Raw genomic sequence first — 13,158 nt, 5'->3', positions numbered from 1 at the left:
AAAGTTTAATTTTTCAGTTTTTCGGCTATGGTGAGCACTGTGTATGTCTTAGGTTGATCGCTTAAGCACCATTTGAAAGCTTAACACAACCCTATTGATTTGGTGTATTTGCGGTTTTCCTGTCTCTCCTTGAACCTAAGATATATACGCCCAAAAAATATGCTATTTTGTATCTACCTAGTCCTCTAGCTGGCTTACGAGCAGTCAGAAGTCAAAAATTAGACCGGTTCTGAATCGGCCCTCACACCCTCTTGAAACACAGAAAAAAAAATTCAGATCGGTGCAACTTTTCCACACACATACATAATACATACATACATACAAACATTTTCCCTTTTTTAAATAAAAATTGAGTCATATTTCTGAGCTCGATAACTTTTGAATGGTATAACCGATTTTCAAAATTAAACATGCGTTGGAAAGGTAATGATCAGTACTATCAGAAGCCGCAAAGGTCGAACTTATATTTTTGAAATTTTTGGTAGTTTTGAGAACGAGAAAGAAAAACAGACCCTAAATAGGAATAGACGTAAAATCCACACCCTATGACCAAGATGCAATGTTCACATATGGATGAGCGAGTCTTTTCCTAAATTTTAATTTTTTAATTCAGTCAGATTTAGAAAATCGAAAATTTCGTATATATATATAATGTCGCATGTAGAGGGGTTGTGCGCCACTAGCGAGAATTGCCGTTTTCTGGGGTCGCCTTGGTCGCATTATCTCCCAAATGATCTAGTACTTACGACACCAGTGATAAGACAATCCGAGTTCATATCCCGGCCATCCTAATAATTATGTAATTATGGCGTATATATAATAACTGAGCGTCTAACGGTGTATACCTCATATCTGGGAAAATTAGAATTTTTAAGCTATAAGCTTCATAAGTGTGATCAAATCTATTTCGTTTGATAAAAAACGGTTTATCAAGCTCAATAATTCCTGTAATATCTTCAGTTATCATACTTGACCTTGGATGCATCAGATACTACTTGTCAATAAGTTTCAAACTCATGTTTAGTGATCAAAATCGGTGAAGCCGTTTCGAAGTGATCGAGCTCCAAAAGTGTAACCCATTTAACCATTATGGCCGAAATGATTTATGTCGTTGTAGTGGTTACGACGCTAAATTTGATCAGGCATTCCGAGTTCATTTACCGGTCATTCCTTTTTTTTTCAATCTATTTTGAATAGAAAAAAAATCTAGTGTACATTTGACGTACACTAGATCATTTCGGAGGTAATGCGAGAAAGACGACCATTTATAACGCTTAAAGTGTAACCGAGAAACATTACATTCAACTTCATACATTTAATTTATAAATAACTTTGAAAAACTCCTGATACAAGAATAAAAAAAACAGCTAAACGCCGTAAAAATGAGTGACGCATACAATATTCCAGCTTATAGCTGATATGAATATTACGTGGCGAGAAAATGTATTTTCATTTTGATGGAAAATAAAATTATAATTTTATTTTAAAAGATTTTTCCATAATATTTGCTAAATTTGAAGTAAAACGCGCCACAAAAGAGCTTCAAAATGCAAACTGTATCGAAGTTACCCTTTTGTGGCGCGTTTTACTTCAAATTTAGCCAATATTATGAAAAAATCTTTTAAAATAAGACTAGAATTTTATTTTCGATCAAAATGAAAATACATTTTCGCACCACGTAATATTCATATCAGCTCTTTTGTAGCTGGAATATTGTATGCGCCACTCGTTTTTACGGCTTTTAGCGGTTTTTTATTCTTGTTTATTTTTACAATAATTTTTTAACATGGCTCTCGTTGCCACTTTAAAATATTATATTACTCAGACATCATAAAAACAATTTATATGTGCCTTTGTTTCATTTAATATATATACAGAGAGGATCTAAATCGTGGAATAAATTCATTTTCTCTAAAATGGACGACTTTGGAGAAAAATCCCGAAACAGGTCGATTTTTATTTTTAAATTACAATTATTGTTTGGCATATATTTCATACCAGTCGTCATCCATCTGAGCGTGATGACGTAATCAATGATTTTTTTTAAATGGGAGTAGGGGTCGTGTGGCACCTCATTTGAAAGGGTGTTCAATTCTCTATACAGTAATATAAACATTCATATCATTATTTATACAGGGTGGCCAAAATAAGAATTTTTGAATTAAAATAATGACGAAAAAAGAAGAATGTATGTAATTTATTTAACTCAAAATACATTGTACGGCTGTCAGTAAATAGTAAAAATGTTTATTTCACAAAATAAATATTTCTTTTCGCTTAAATTAAATCACAAACAGCCGCCCACCTACCTCTTGGCAGTTTAAACATTTAATTTAAGCGAAAAGCAATATTTATTTGCCAAATAAACATTTTTGTTCTACTTTCTGACGGCGATAGAATGTATTTTGAGTTAAATAAATTGCATACATTCTTCTTTTTTCGTCAATTATTTTAATTCAAAAATTCTTATTTTGGCCACCCTGTATAAATAATGATATGAATGTTTATATTACTGTATAGAGAATTGAACACCCTTGTGTTGGGATACACGGCATCTCTTACTAATCTTCTTATTAAAACAAATCCTTTTAATAATTAAAAATGTCTTTAGCAAAACAAACTACATTTGTTTATAGTAAATACGATCGACCTACATTAGCACATATCGGTGTAACAGTTTAGGTTTGACCAAGGTCGGTTTGAAATAACAATAGTATTCATTATTTTTATAACCTAGTCGACTCAGCGCTTTTAATCAAAACAATCTTACTTTCATTATATACCAAAACAATAAACAGGAGAATACCGATTATTAGTTCTAATTCCATCGCGAACAGTAAAGTCAATTAATATTTGAGATCCCAAAGGGGAAACATCACAGCTACTGAGAACTAACGTACCACCAGCTCTTTACCGTTAGTACTCTAACTTACGAAATAAATGCATCTACGGTAATACGAGTTATTTCATCAACCCTTATGGTAGGGGGTAACCAACCCTTAATTATCTAAGGTGGCTCAGAAGCCAGTAGCCACCATATGGCGATCCAAGACCAGGGAAGAACACAGGACTGGTAAACGGGACGAGTATGGAGAAACACGTCAATGTTCTGGCACCTCGACCACCCTAGAACAGTGTGGTATATAGAAAAAGGATGGAGACGTCAGGCCCGGGACGGAGCTGAGAATAGTATGGAAAATGGAACTTGGTATGGAGATGGAACTTCGTGGGACAATGGACAATGCTATGGAACGTGCAGCGAGGACTTTTGGGTGATACGAAAAAAGACGTGTAAAAGTGGTAAGTCCATATTAGCTATTCTTATGGTATTTCCACGATATTACTCCTGATTCGTATAACCATATAATAACGTAATATAATCGTAATTTAAGATACATAATCTAAGTTCTACCTATTTTTATCTACCTAGTTTATTTTAATTACCTTATTGGTATTATAAGGATTTTTTTTACAAATATTATGGTTATTTATAGGACGTAATGATACATTTTTATTTGATATTGATTTTTATTTGATTTTTATATACATACATTTACTAACATACATTTTTATCTTTACTGACTTTTTATCCATTTATTATTTTACCTACTGATTTTTATTACATTTTTATTGGTCTACTGATATTTATGGTGATTTATATTGATTGATATAATGATTTTTATTGCAATTTACTACATTTTTATTATTTTTGACATAACATTTTATAGACATATATATATATTTACTATACCTCGTAAGACTGTCAAATTTATGCGTTCGTTACGGGTACAGGAATAAGGAAAATTATGAATAAATGAGTAGCAACAAAGTTACTTGGGAAGACTTCATCAAAATAGTTGAGGAGATTACGCAAGAAGTAACAAGACAAAGTAGAAGGGTCTTGAAGAAGAAAGTACCTAAATCTAAGGATATACAAGAAGAAGTAACGACACAGCTAATTAAATTGTATAACAAATTCACACATTTAACGAAGAAAAATTGGGAAGCGCTATCGGACAAACAAAGAGAAGCGTGCAACAAATATTTCGGAAAAATAAGAGACAAAGTTATACGCTCATTTCAAGCTGTAAACTTAAGAACAGTAGTTCCAAGTTCAATACACCAACCAATCGACAAGGAAATAGAGGAAGAACAAAGCGACGAAGAAGTAGAAGAGGAAAAAAGTGACGAGGAGATAGAGGAAAAAATTTACGAGGAAATAAAAGAGGGAAAAGCGACATAAAACAAGAGATAAAAATATTAAACATGGCTCTGACAATCAATGAATTTTTGAATATTGCAAGCAAGGTATTGCCCAACGAGTTTGATGGAAGCGCAGGGAAACTACAACCTTTTTTAGACGCATTAGAGTTACTTGGAAAAATAGCAGAAGGACATGAAGAAACAACGATAACATTAATAAAAACAAGATTGACTAATAAGTCTAGAAACCTGATAACCACAGAGGATACGATCCCACTTATAGCAGCGGCACTGAAGAAGGAATTAAGAGGCGACAATCCGAAAACGATAATAGACAAGTTAGCAAAGAAAAGGCAAGGATACAAAGATGCAGCAGTGTACGCATCCGAAGTAGAGGAATTAGCGGAACAGTTGAAGGTAGCATACATAGCGGAAGGAATGCCATTGGAGCTAGCGAAAAAATACACAACGGAAACAGTCGTAGCAATAATGAAACGAAATGTTAATACGGATAGAGCTAAGTTAATACTGGAGGCAGGTAATTTCACAACATCGCAGGAAGTAGTATCTAAATTTTTATGGATTGATACGACAGATGAGAACACACAGGGAAGAGTGTTCAATTATAGGACGAATTATGAAAATAGGAGAGGACAACAGCAATACCGAAGATGATACCATAACAAATACGACAGAGGAAGAAGAAATAACTTCGGACAACGGAACGAAGGAGAAGAAACAGGAAACCAACGGAATTATTCCAACAGAGGATATAGACAATTCAACAACCAAACGTACAGAGGGAACCAGAGAGGAGGACGTAACAGAAACGTAAGGCTACTTGAGTTAGAAGACAGCCAAGAGGAACCAGAAAACCAGCAGTTGGGGTTTTGAATGAACGAAACAAGGAAAGTACACAGTCAGAAGTGGAATATAATATTTACAACTTCGATTTAAACCTAACGAATTTTGTACGAATGAAAACAGGAATCCTAGAAAACACAAATACCTTTATCATAGACACAGGAGCTGATATTTCAATACTGAAATGTTCACAAGATTTTATGAAGGAACATGTGAAACCAAACACAAAAGCGAAAATAAAAGGAGTAACTAAAGGAGAATTACAAACAATGGGAGAAGTTGAAACAACGGATCTCGATCAACAAAATGATCTCGATTTGAGCATATCTTTCAATTAGTGGAACCTAGCTTTCCTATTCCAACCGACGGAATCATTGGGAGAGACTTTATTTCAAACTTTCAATGCATACTAGACTACGCTAACCTTAAAATGCACATTAAAGAGGACAACGATTGTTACATTAGTACAAACATTTTGGAAAATATAGATAATGACACGATAGTAATACCGCCTAGATGTGAAATTTACAGAATCGTAAAAATTTTTCAAACGCTGAAGAACGACAGGATGGTGGAACAACAGGAAATACAACCAGGAATATTCATAGCGAGAGCAATTATTTCAAGTAATAATCCGTACATCAAAATTTTGAACACAACCTACGAAACAATAAAAGTAGAGACAAACGCAATCAAAACATTAGACATTAAATTATTCAACATATTATATAGACTGATCATCGACAGCAAGGATAGGAAAAAGGAATTACGGGAATCATTGAAGTTAGACATTCTAGAATACATACGCGATAAGTTAGTATCTTTATGTGAAGATTATTCAAATATATTCGCCCTAAGGCATGACATGCTAACATGTAACAACTTCTACGAGCAGAAACTGAGAGTTAAAGACCAAACTCCGGTATATATTAAAAACTATAGGACACCTCATGCACAAACAGAAGAATTAAACCGACAAGTACAAAAACTGAGAGACCAAGGAATAATAGAACCGTCTACATCAGAATACAACAGCCCAGTAGTGCTGGTACCGAAAAAGTCGATAGATGGAAATAAAGCATGGAGATTATGCATAGATTTTAGGCAACTGAACAAGAAAATAGTCACAGACAAATTTCCTTTACCAAGGATAGACTCAATACTAGATCAACTAGGAAGAGCAAAATGGTTTTCAGTTATAGACTTAATGTCAGGTTTTCACCAGATACCATTAGAAAAATCATCGAGAAAATACACATCGTTTAGCACAGAAAATGGAGCATTTCAATTTACCAGATTACCTTTTGGATTAAAGGTAAGCCCAAATAGCTTTTCAAGGATGATGTCAATAGCATTTTCGGGATTAGCACCGGACAAAGCTTTTCTTTACATGGACGATATATTAGTAATAGGAATATCCGAAAAACATCACCTAGACAACCTGAAAAAGACATTTGAGACATGTCGAAAATTCAATTTGAAACTTAACCCAGGAAAATGTCAATTTTTTAGAAGAGAAGTAACATATTTAGGACATGATCTTTCTCAGGAAGGAGTATCACCAGACAAAGCGAAATATGCAACGATTGAACAATACCCGACACCTAAGACAGCGGAAGAAACAAAAAGATTCGTAGCATTTTGTAACTATTATAGACGTTTTATTCAAAATTTTGCTGAAATATCCAGACCACTCAACAGATTATCAAGAAAAGGAGTAGAATTTTTTTGGTCAGAAGAATGCGAAAAAGCATTCAGTAAGCTTAAATCATCTCTGATGAAGCCACCGATCCTAAAATATCCAGATTTCAATAAACAATTCATCCTTACAACAGACTCATCCAACGAGAGTTGTTCAGCAATTTTAAGTCAAGATTATAACGGAATAGACCTACCAATAGCATACGCATCAAGAAGTTTCAATAAAGGAGAATGTAATAAACCTATAGTCGTTAAGGAATTACTAGCGATTCATTGGGGAATTAATCATTTCAAATGTTATTTATATGGAGCACCAACATTTTTAGTAAAAACGGATCATAAACCACTAACACATTTATTTGCAATGAAAGAACCAACTTCGAAACTTACAAGAATCAGATTAGATTTAGAGGAATACGATTTCGAAATAGAATACATAACAGGGAAAAATAACTACGCAGACAGCCTTTCAAGAATAACATTACATCAACTAAAGAACCTATACATAGGCAATACCCATATACTAGCTATAACACGAGCTCAAGCAAGAGGAAAGAAGAAGGAAGCAAGGCAAACGAAGGCAGAAAGTGAACTCGCACTACAGCCAGAAGCCCACAAACAAACAGTAAGAAAGGTACTAAATAATTTAGAGGCGCATAGACTACCAATTTTGTCTTTTGGAGCAGAACTAGTCTCACCAAGACTGAGCATTAGGGTCAAAAACAAAATGAAGTGCAGCAAGAGCATAGCCAGAGGATTCAATCATTTTGATTTAAACCAAATGTTGGCACAGCTTGATAAGCTGGCGGTAGAGAATGCAGTACGTAAAGTAAAAATATACGTAAACGATATTATTTTTAAAGTGTGCACAATTGAGGAATTTATTAAACAAGGAAACGAAATATTGAAGATTGTAGAAATATACATATGTGAAGTACCAGAAACAATAGAAGATGACAAAGAAAAACACAGGTTAATAGAAGAATATCATAATCACCCGATGTTTGGAGGACACTTAAAGAAAAATAGACTAATAAAGAAGCTAAAAGCAAAGTTCAGATGGAAAAATTTAGAAAAAGACGTAAGAAAATACGTTAAACAATGTCATAAATGTCAAATTAACAAACCGAATAGAACACATGTCAAAGAAGACGTGATATCGGACACTTCTTCGAAACCAGAGGACACAGAATACATAGACACGATAGGTCAATTCACTAGAAGCAATGAAAGCAAGGAAGACAAAAAAGAGCGGCAAGAAGAAAATAAGCCCAAAGCAACACCACAACACTTTGAAATAGGAGACCTAGTCCTGGTAAAAAGGGAAGAGAATGGTAAGGTTGATAGTCTTTATGTAGGCCCCTTCACAATAACAGAGGTAAATAATGTTAATTGTAAGATCAGATTGGAAAACAATAAAATCAGGGAAATACATAAGAATAGATTATATGCTTACAATCCGACAACACAGTGAGTGACTAGTGAAACGGGAACAATGTTGATAACGAACATTTTTTTTTGTATTTAATTATTATTTATAGGAAATAAAAAATGTATATATTGTATTTATTAAAACGCAGTAAGCAGTTGGTGGTACTAATAGAAAAATTTTCTTCCTTTTCCGTAGTCAGAAAATTTTCGGAAGGAAAGGAAGATGTGTTGGGATACACGGCATCTCTTAGTAATCTTCTTATTAAAACAAATCCTTTTAATAATTAAAAATGTCTTTAGCAAAACAAACTACATTTGTTTATAGTAAATACGATCGACCTACATTAGCACATATCGGTGTAACAGTTTAGGTTTGACCAAGGTCGGTTTGAAATAACAATAGCATTCATTATTTTTATAACCTAGTCGACTCAGCGCTTTTAATCAAAACAATCTTACTTTCATTATATACCAAAACAATAAACAGGAGAATACCGATTATTAGTTCTAATTCCATCGCGAACAGTAAAGTCAATTAATATTTGAGATCCCAAAGGGAAAACATCACAGCTACTGAGAACTAACGTACCACCAGCTCTTTACCGTTAGTACTCTAACTTACGAAATAAATGCATCTACGGTAATACGAGTTATTTCATCAACCCTTATGGTAGGGGGTAACCAACCCTTAATTATCTAAGGTGGCTCAGAAGCCAGGAGCCACCATACCCTTTCAAATGAGGTGCCACACGACCCCTATTCCCATTTAAAAAAAATCATCGATTACGCCACCATGTTCAGATGGATGACGTCACTAGCATGAAATATATATAAAAATCGACCTGTTACGGGATTTTTTTCGGGATTTTTTGGGATTTTAGAGAAAATGAATTTATTCCATAATTTAGATCCTCTCTGTATATATAAGGTTTATTGTTTAGAAAATAATCGAGAGTGAGAGGACTTTGTATGCACATTTTAAAATTCCTAATTTAAAATTTTTAGTCTTACCTTGCTATATACACAGAACATCTCCCTTTCCCAGGTATATCCAGCATATCGACTTGACCCTCCGTGCTCATTTGCCCATTCAAGAAGTTTCTGTCGGGTCCGCTGTGGAGGGTACTCCAGTCTGAATCCAGTCCATCTGTAAGCATCCTCGGTCTCAAATCTGATATACCAGACATGGTTGTGCCGCCCCAAGGGGGCGGTGGGTGTGGGGTTACAGGGGTAGCTACACGTCGGGTACCTTTAAATTGTAATTTAAAGGATTTGTTAATTGAGGCAACTAATCGGACAATGACTTGAAGGTGAAAGATGCCTTGAGATGAAGTGAGCTCGTGATACAGGACCTAAGAAAGTGGAAGTGCAGAATGCGTAAGCGAGCAAAAGCGTTAGCTGTTAATTGCTATATTAGAAGAAATTTATAGAAGGCATAACTTAAGAAAAAAGAGAACAGTATTAAAAGTTTAAAAGATATCAAAGATGTTTTAACTGAATATGAAATTCCTGATTGAAATAAGTCAGATATATCATGCCGCTTTGAATAACACATTATTTATGTACTCTACTCAATATTTGGATACCCTTATATATTCCTCGAAAGTACAATTTAAAGTATAAACCATCGGTTAAGGTAATCCTAGTTTTTAATAAACTCAAAAATATAGCTGTATGTACTTATCTTGTGTTATATAAAAAATATTTTTAACAGTCTTATACAGTTGTATGTCCTTTATTTGTGGGCCAAAAACTGGAGACCGCAAAAAATCTCTGAATCTACTGGCAAGAATAATAAGTTTAGCTTGATAAGCCTTGATAAGAGTGACATAAAGCACTTTAAATATAGGTTGTTGGATTGTGTGTCGAAGAGAATGATTGACTGAAAATTTACCTCCTAAGCAAAGTGAATTGCAGATATAAAACTACGATGTTAAAATACATCGTTCGTTAGATGATAATATTACATTCACCTTATGTCTCCTAGTGACCGATGCTGATCCTTATTATAAAATACCTTCTGAGACATCCAGAAGACGAACAAAGCTGAGAACATCACACTTTACTACAGGCGGTCAGTTAATACTAATCCAGAAATTAATGATGGAATAATTAGAATGTCGTCATCGCCAAGCGAAGATTGTCTTAACAGTGATAGCTAGCTCTCTTTGGTACCACAATTACCTACTTTCATTTGCCGCATATTTTCAAATTCTTAACGATTATCAAAATATTTATTTGTCTTTTTACTTTCGGAAATAGAAATTAACCTTTTTGTGATCCGTAGAAAGTATTTACATTTGAATGATTTCCTAAACTATCCTTTTAACTAATGCGTTAACAGTTATATTCTCTGGTTTCACAGAGCTAATATAGGAGAGAAAAGTTATTGATGTTAAACAAGGTAATGCTAGCCTATGGTACTATTTCAAGTTATAAGCTTAATATAAAGGTCCACGCTCACTTGTCCGGATCAGCACGCAACTGAACGTAACACGACGATCGGCAGTGGAATATCTTCGTGTATTCAAATGACTCAGCGCATACTTTACGCAAGCAGACAAGATCGATTCACACCGAAACGCGCCGAAATCTCTGAAGAGAATATTTTCGCCGTTACAGTGTAGTGATGCCTAGCGATTTGATGAGGTGTGAATAGTGAACGCTACGACAACGAAACGGATAATATGGAAGTGGGCTGCCCAAGGATTGTATATATTTTAATGTGTTCAGATGTTAAAACAGATGCTGAATTCAATATGTTTCTGTCGGAAACTATTATATTATGCTTTTTTGAAAATCATAAATTAGCTGATTTTTAAACTGAAATAATAATTAAATGTTGAAGGTATTATGTTTTGTGAGATCAGTTTTTATAATAAATAAGAGTTCTTGATATTTTGCGTAACCCGTTCTGAAGTGTTAAAATTTTTTATTTTTTTATGATCGTTTAAATCAGCAAATAAAGTAGAAAATTCACTTTCCGTGTTTCGTTTTTTACAAATTTCATGCACCTATTTAATGTGCCTCCTTTTTGAAACTTTATTTGTTGTTCCTCTTCAGAGCACAACAAACTAATAATAATAAAGGCAAAGTTTTTCAATCCTAATAGCGACATTAATAATATTGAAAAATATTAAAAATATTACTAAAAGATTTTTATTAAATTGAAAACTTATTGGTCCATTTCCCTGGTGACACCTCCAAGGCTTCTACAATATGCAAGCCAGATGGATGCTGCAGTGAAGACAAAAGGGAAGGAATTCTACACTATGCAATTCACAATCCCCGTCTGCAGCTTGGTAAAGTTCCAACGGAAAATGGACCTAGTTACTCTATTGGAGTAATACTAATATAAAAATAAAAATGTATACCATTTTTATTCAGCTGTAATGCGAAGGCAAAACAATCTTATTTTCACTTAGAATACGGAGCGCAGTACAGCACTCTGAATCGACGATTTTCGACTCTTGTTGGAGTCTCATCGGAGAGACGTATTCCTGCTGCTCCATAATCTAAGTGACCGACACCGACAGTTTATCCCCCCACCGCAACTGACGTGAATGTATTAGGTGACTAGCGTCATCTGGCAATTGAAAGGCAAAGCTTTTTTTAAACTCTCGGTGTTGGTCACTTAGAGTATGGAGCAGCAGGCCTACGTCTCTCCGATGAGACTCCAATAAGAGTCGAAAATCGTCGATTTAGAGTGCTGGACTGCGCTCCGTATTCTAAGTGAAAAATAAGATTGTTTTGCCTTCGCATTGCAACTGAATAAAAATGGTATACATTTTTATTTTTATATTAGTATTACTCCTATACAGTAACTAGGTCCATTTTCCGTTGGAACTTTACCAAGCTGCAGACGGGGGTTGTGAATTGCATAGTGTAGAATTCCTTCCCTTTTGTCTTCACTGCAGTATCCATCTGGCTTGCATATTGTAGAAGCCTTGCAGGTGTCACCAGGGAAATGGACCAATAAGTTTTCAATTTAAAAATCTTTTAGTAATATTTTTAATATTTTTCAATATTATTAATGTCGCTATTAGGATTGAAAAACTTTGCCTTTCAATTGACAGATGACGCTAGTCACCTAATCCATTCAAGTCAGTTGCGGTGTGGGGTATAAACTCTCGGTGTTGGTCAATGAGAGTATGGAGCAGCAGCCTACGTCTTTCCGATGAGACTCCAATAAGAGACGAAAATCGTCGATTCAGAGTGCTGGACTGCGCTCCGTATCCTAAGTGAAAAATAAGATTGTTTAGCCTTCTCATTGCAACTGAATAAAAATGGTATACATTTTTATTTTTATATTAGTATTACTCCTATACAGTAACTAAGTCCATTTTCCTTTGGAACTTTACCAAGCTGCAGACGGGGGTTGTGAATTGCATAGTGTAGAATTCCTTCCCTTTTGTCTTCACTGCAGCATCCATCTGGCTTGCATATTGTAGAAGCCTTGGAGGTGTCTCCAGGGAAATGGCCAATAAGTTTTCAATTTAAAAATCTTTTAGTAATATTTTTAATATTTTTCAATATTATTAATGTCGCTATTAGGATTGAAAAACTTTGCCTTTCAATTGCCAGATGACGCTAGTCACCTAATCCATTCACGTCAGTTGCGGTGTGGGGGATAAACTCTCGGTGTTGGTGTCAATGAGGGTATGGAGCAGCAGGCCTACGTCTCTCCGATGAGACTCCAATAAGAGTCGAAAATCGTCGATTCAGAGTGCTGGACTGCGCTCCGTATTCTAAGTGAAAAATAAGATTGTTTTGCCTTCGCATTGCAACCGAATAAAAATGGTATACATTTTTATTTTTAACAATAATAATTTTTGGATCCATCTTCTCTGAAATGTCTAAATACATTGAGTGAGCTGGCGGGATTTTGCCGATGTGCTGCCGATAATTGCGCGCTTAGGCATTTAATTCCGGGCTGTAGCGGTCCGTTCCGTTGCTGAC

At 34.7% G+C, this 13,158-nt stretch overlaps 1 protein-coding gene across 2 annotated transcripts in view; it reads right to left on the bottom strand.

The window, feature by feature from the left end:
* The window catches only part of LOC126881345 (RIMS-binding protein 2), a 509,061-nt gene that overhangs the window by 241,823 nt on the left and 254,080 nt on the right, over positions 1-13,158 (bottom strand). For both annotated transcript variants that reach the window (XM_050645576.1, XM_050645577.1), the window contains exon 6: positions 9,211-9,448. In XM_050645576.1, coding sequence (XP_050501533.1) covers positions 9,211-9,448 — 238 coding nt within the window. The remainder of the gene's footprint in view (positions 1-9,210; positions 9,449-13,158) is intronic.

This window comes from Diabrotica virgifera, chromosome 3 (assembly GCF_917563875.1).
Source record: "Diabrotica virgifera virgifera chromosome 3, PGI_DIABVI_V3a".
Taxonomy (NCBI): Eukaryota; Metazoa; Arthropoda; class Insecta; order Coleoptera; family Chrysomelidae; genus Diabrotica; species Diabrotica virgifera.
This window is presented reverse-complemented; position numbering and strand designations above follow the sequence as displayed.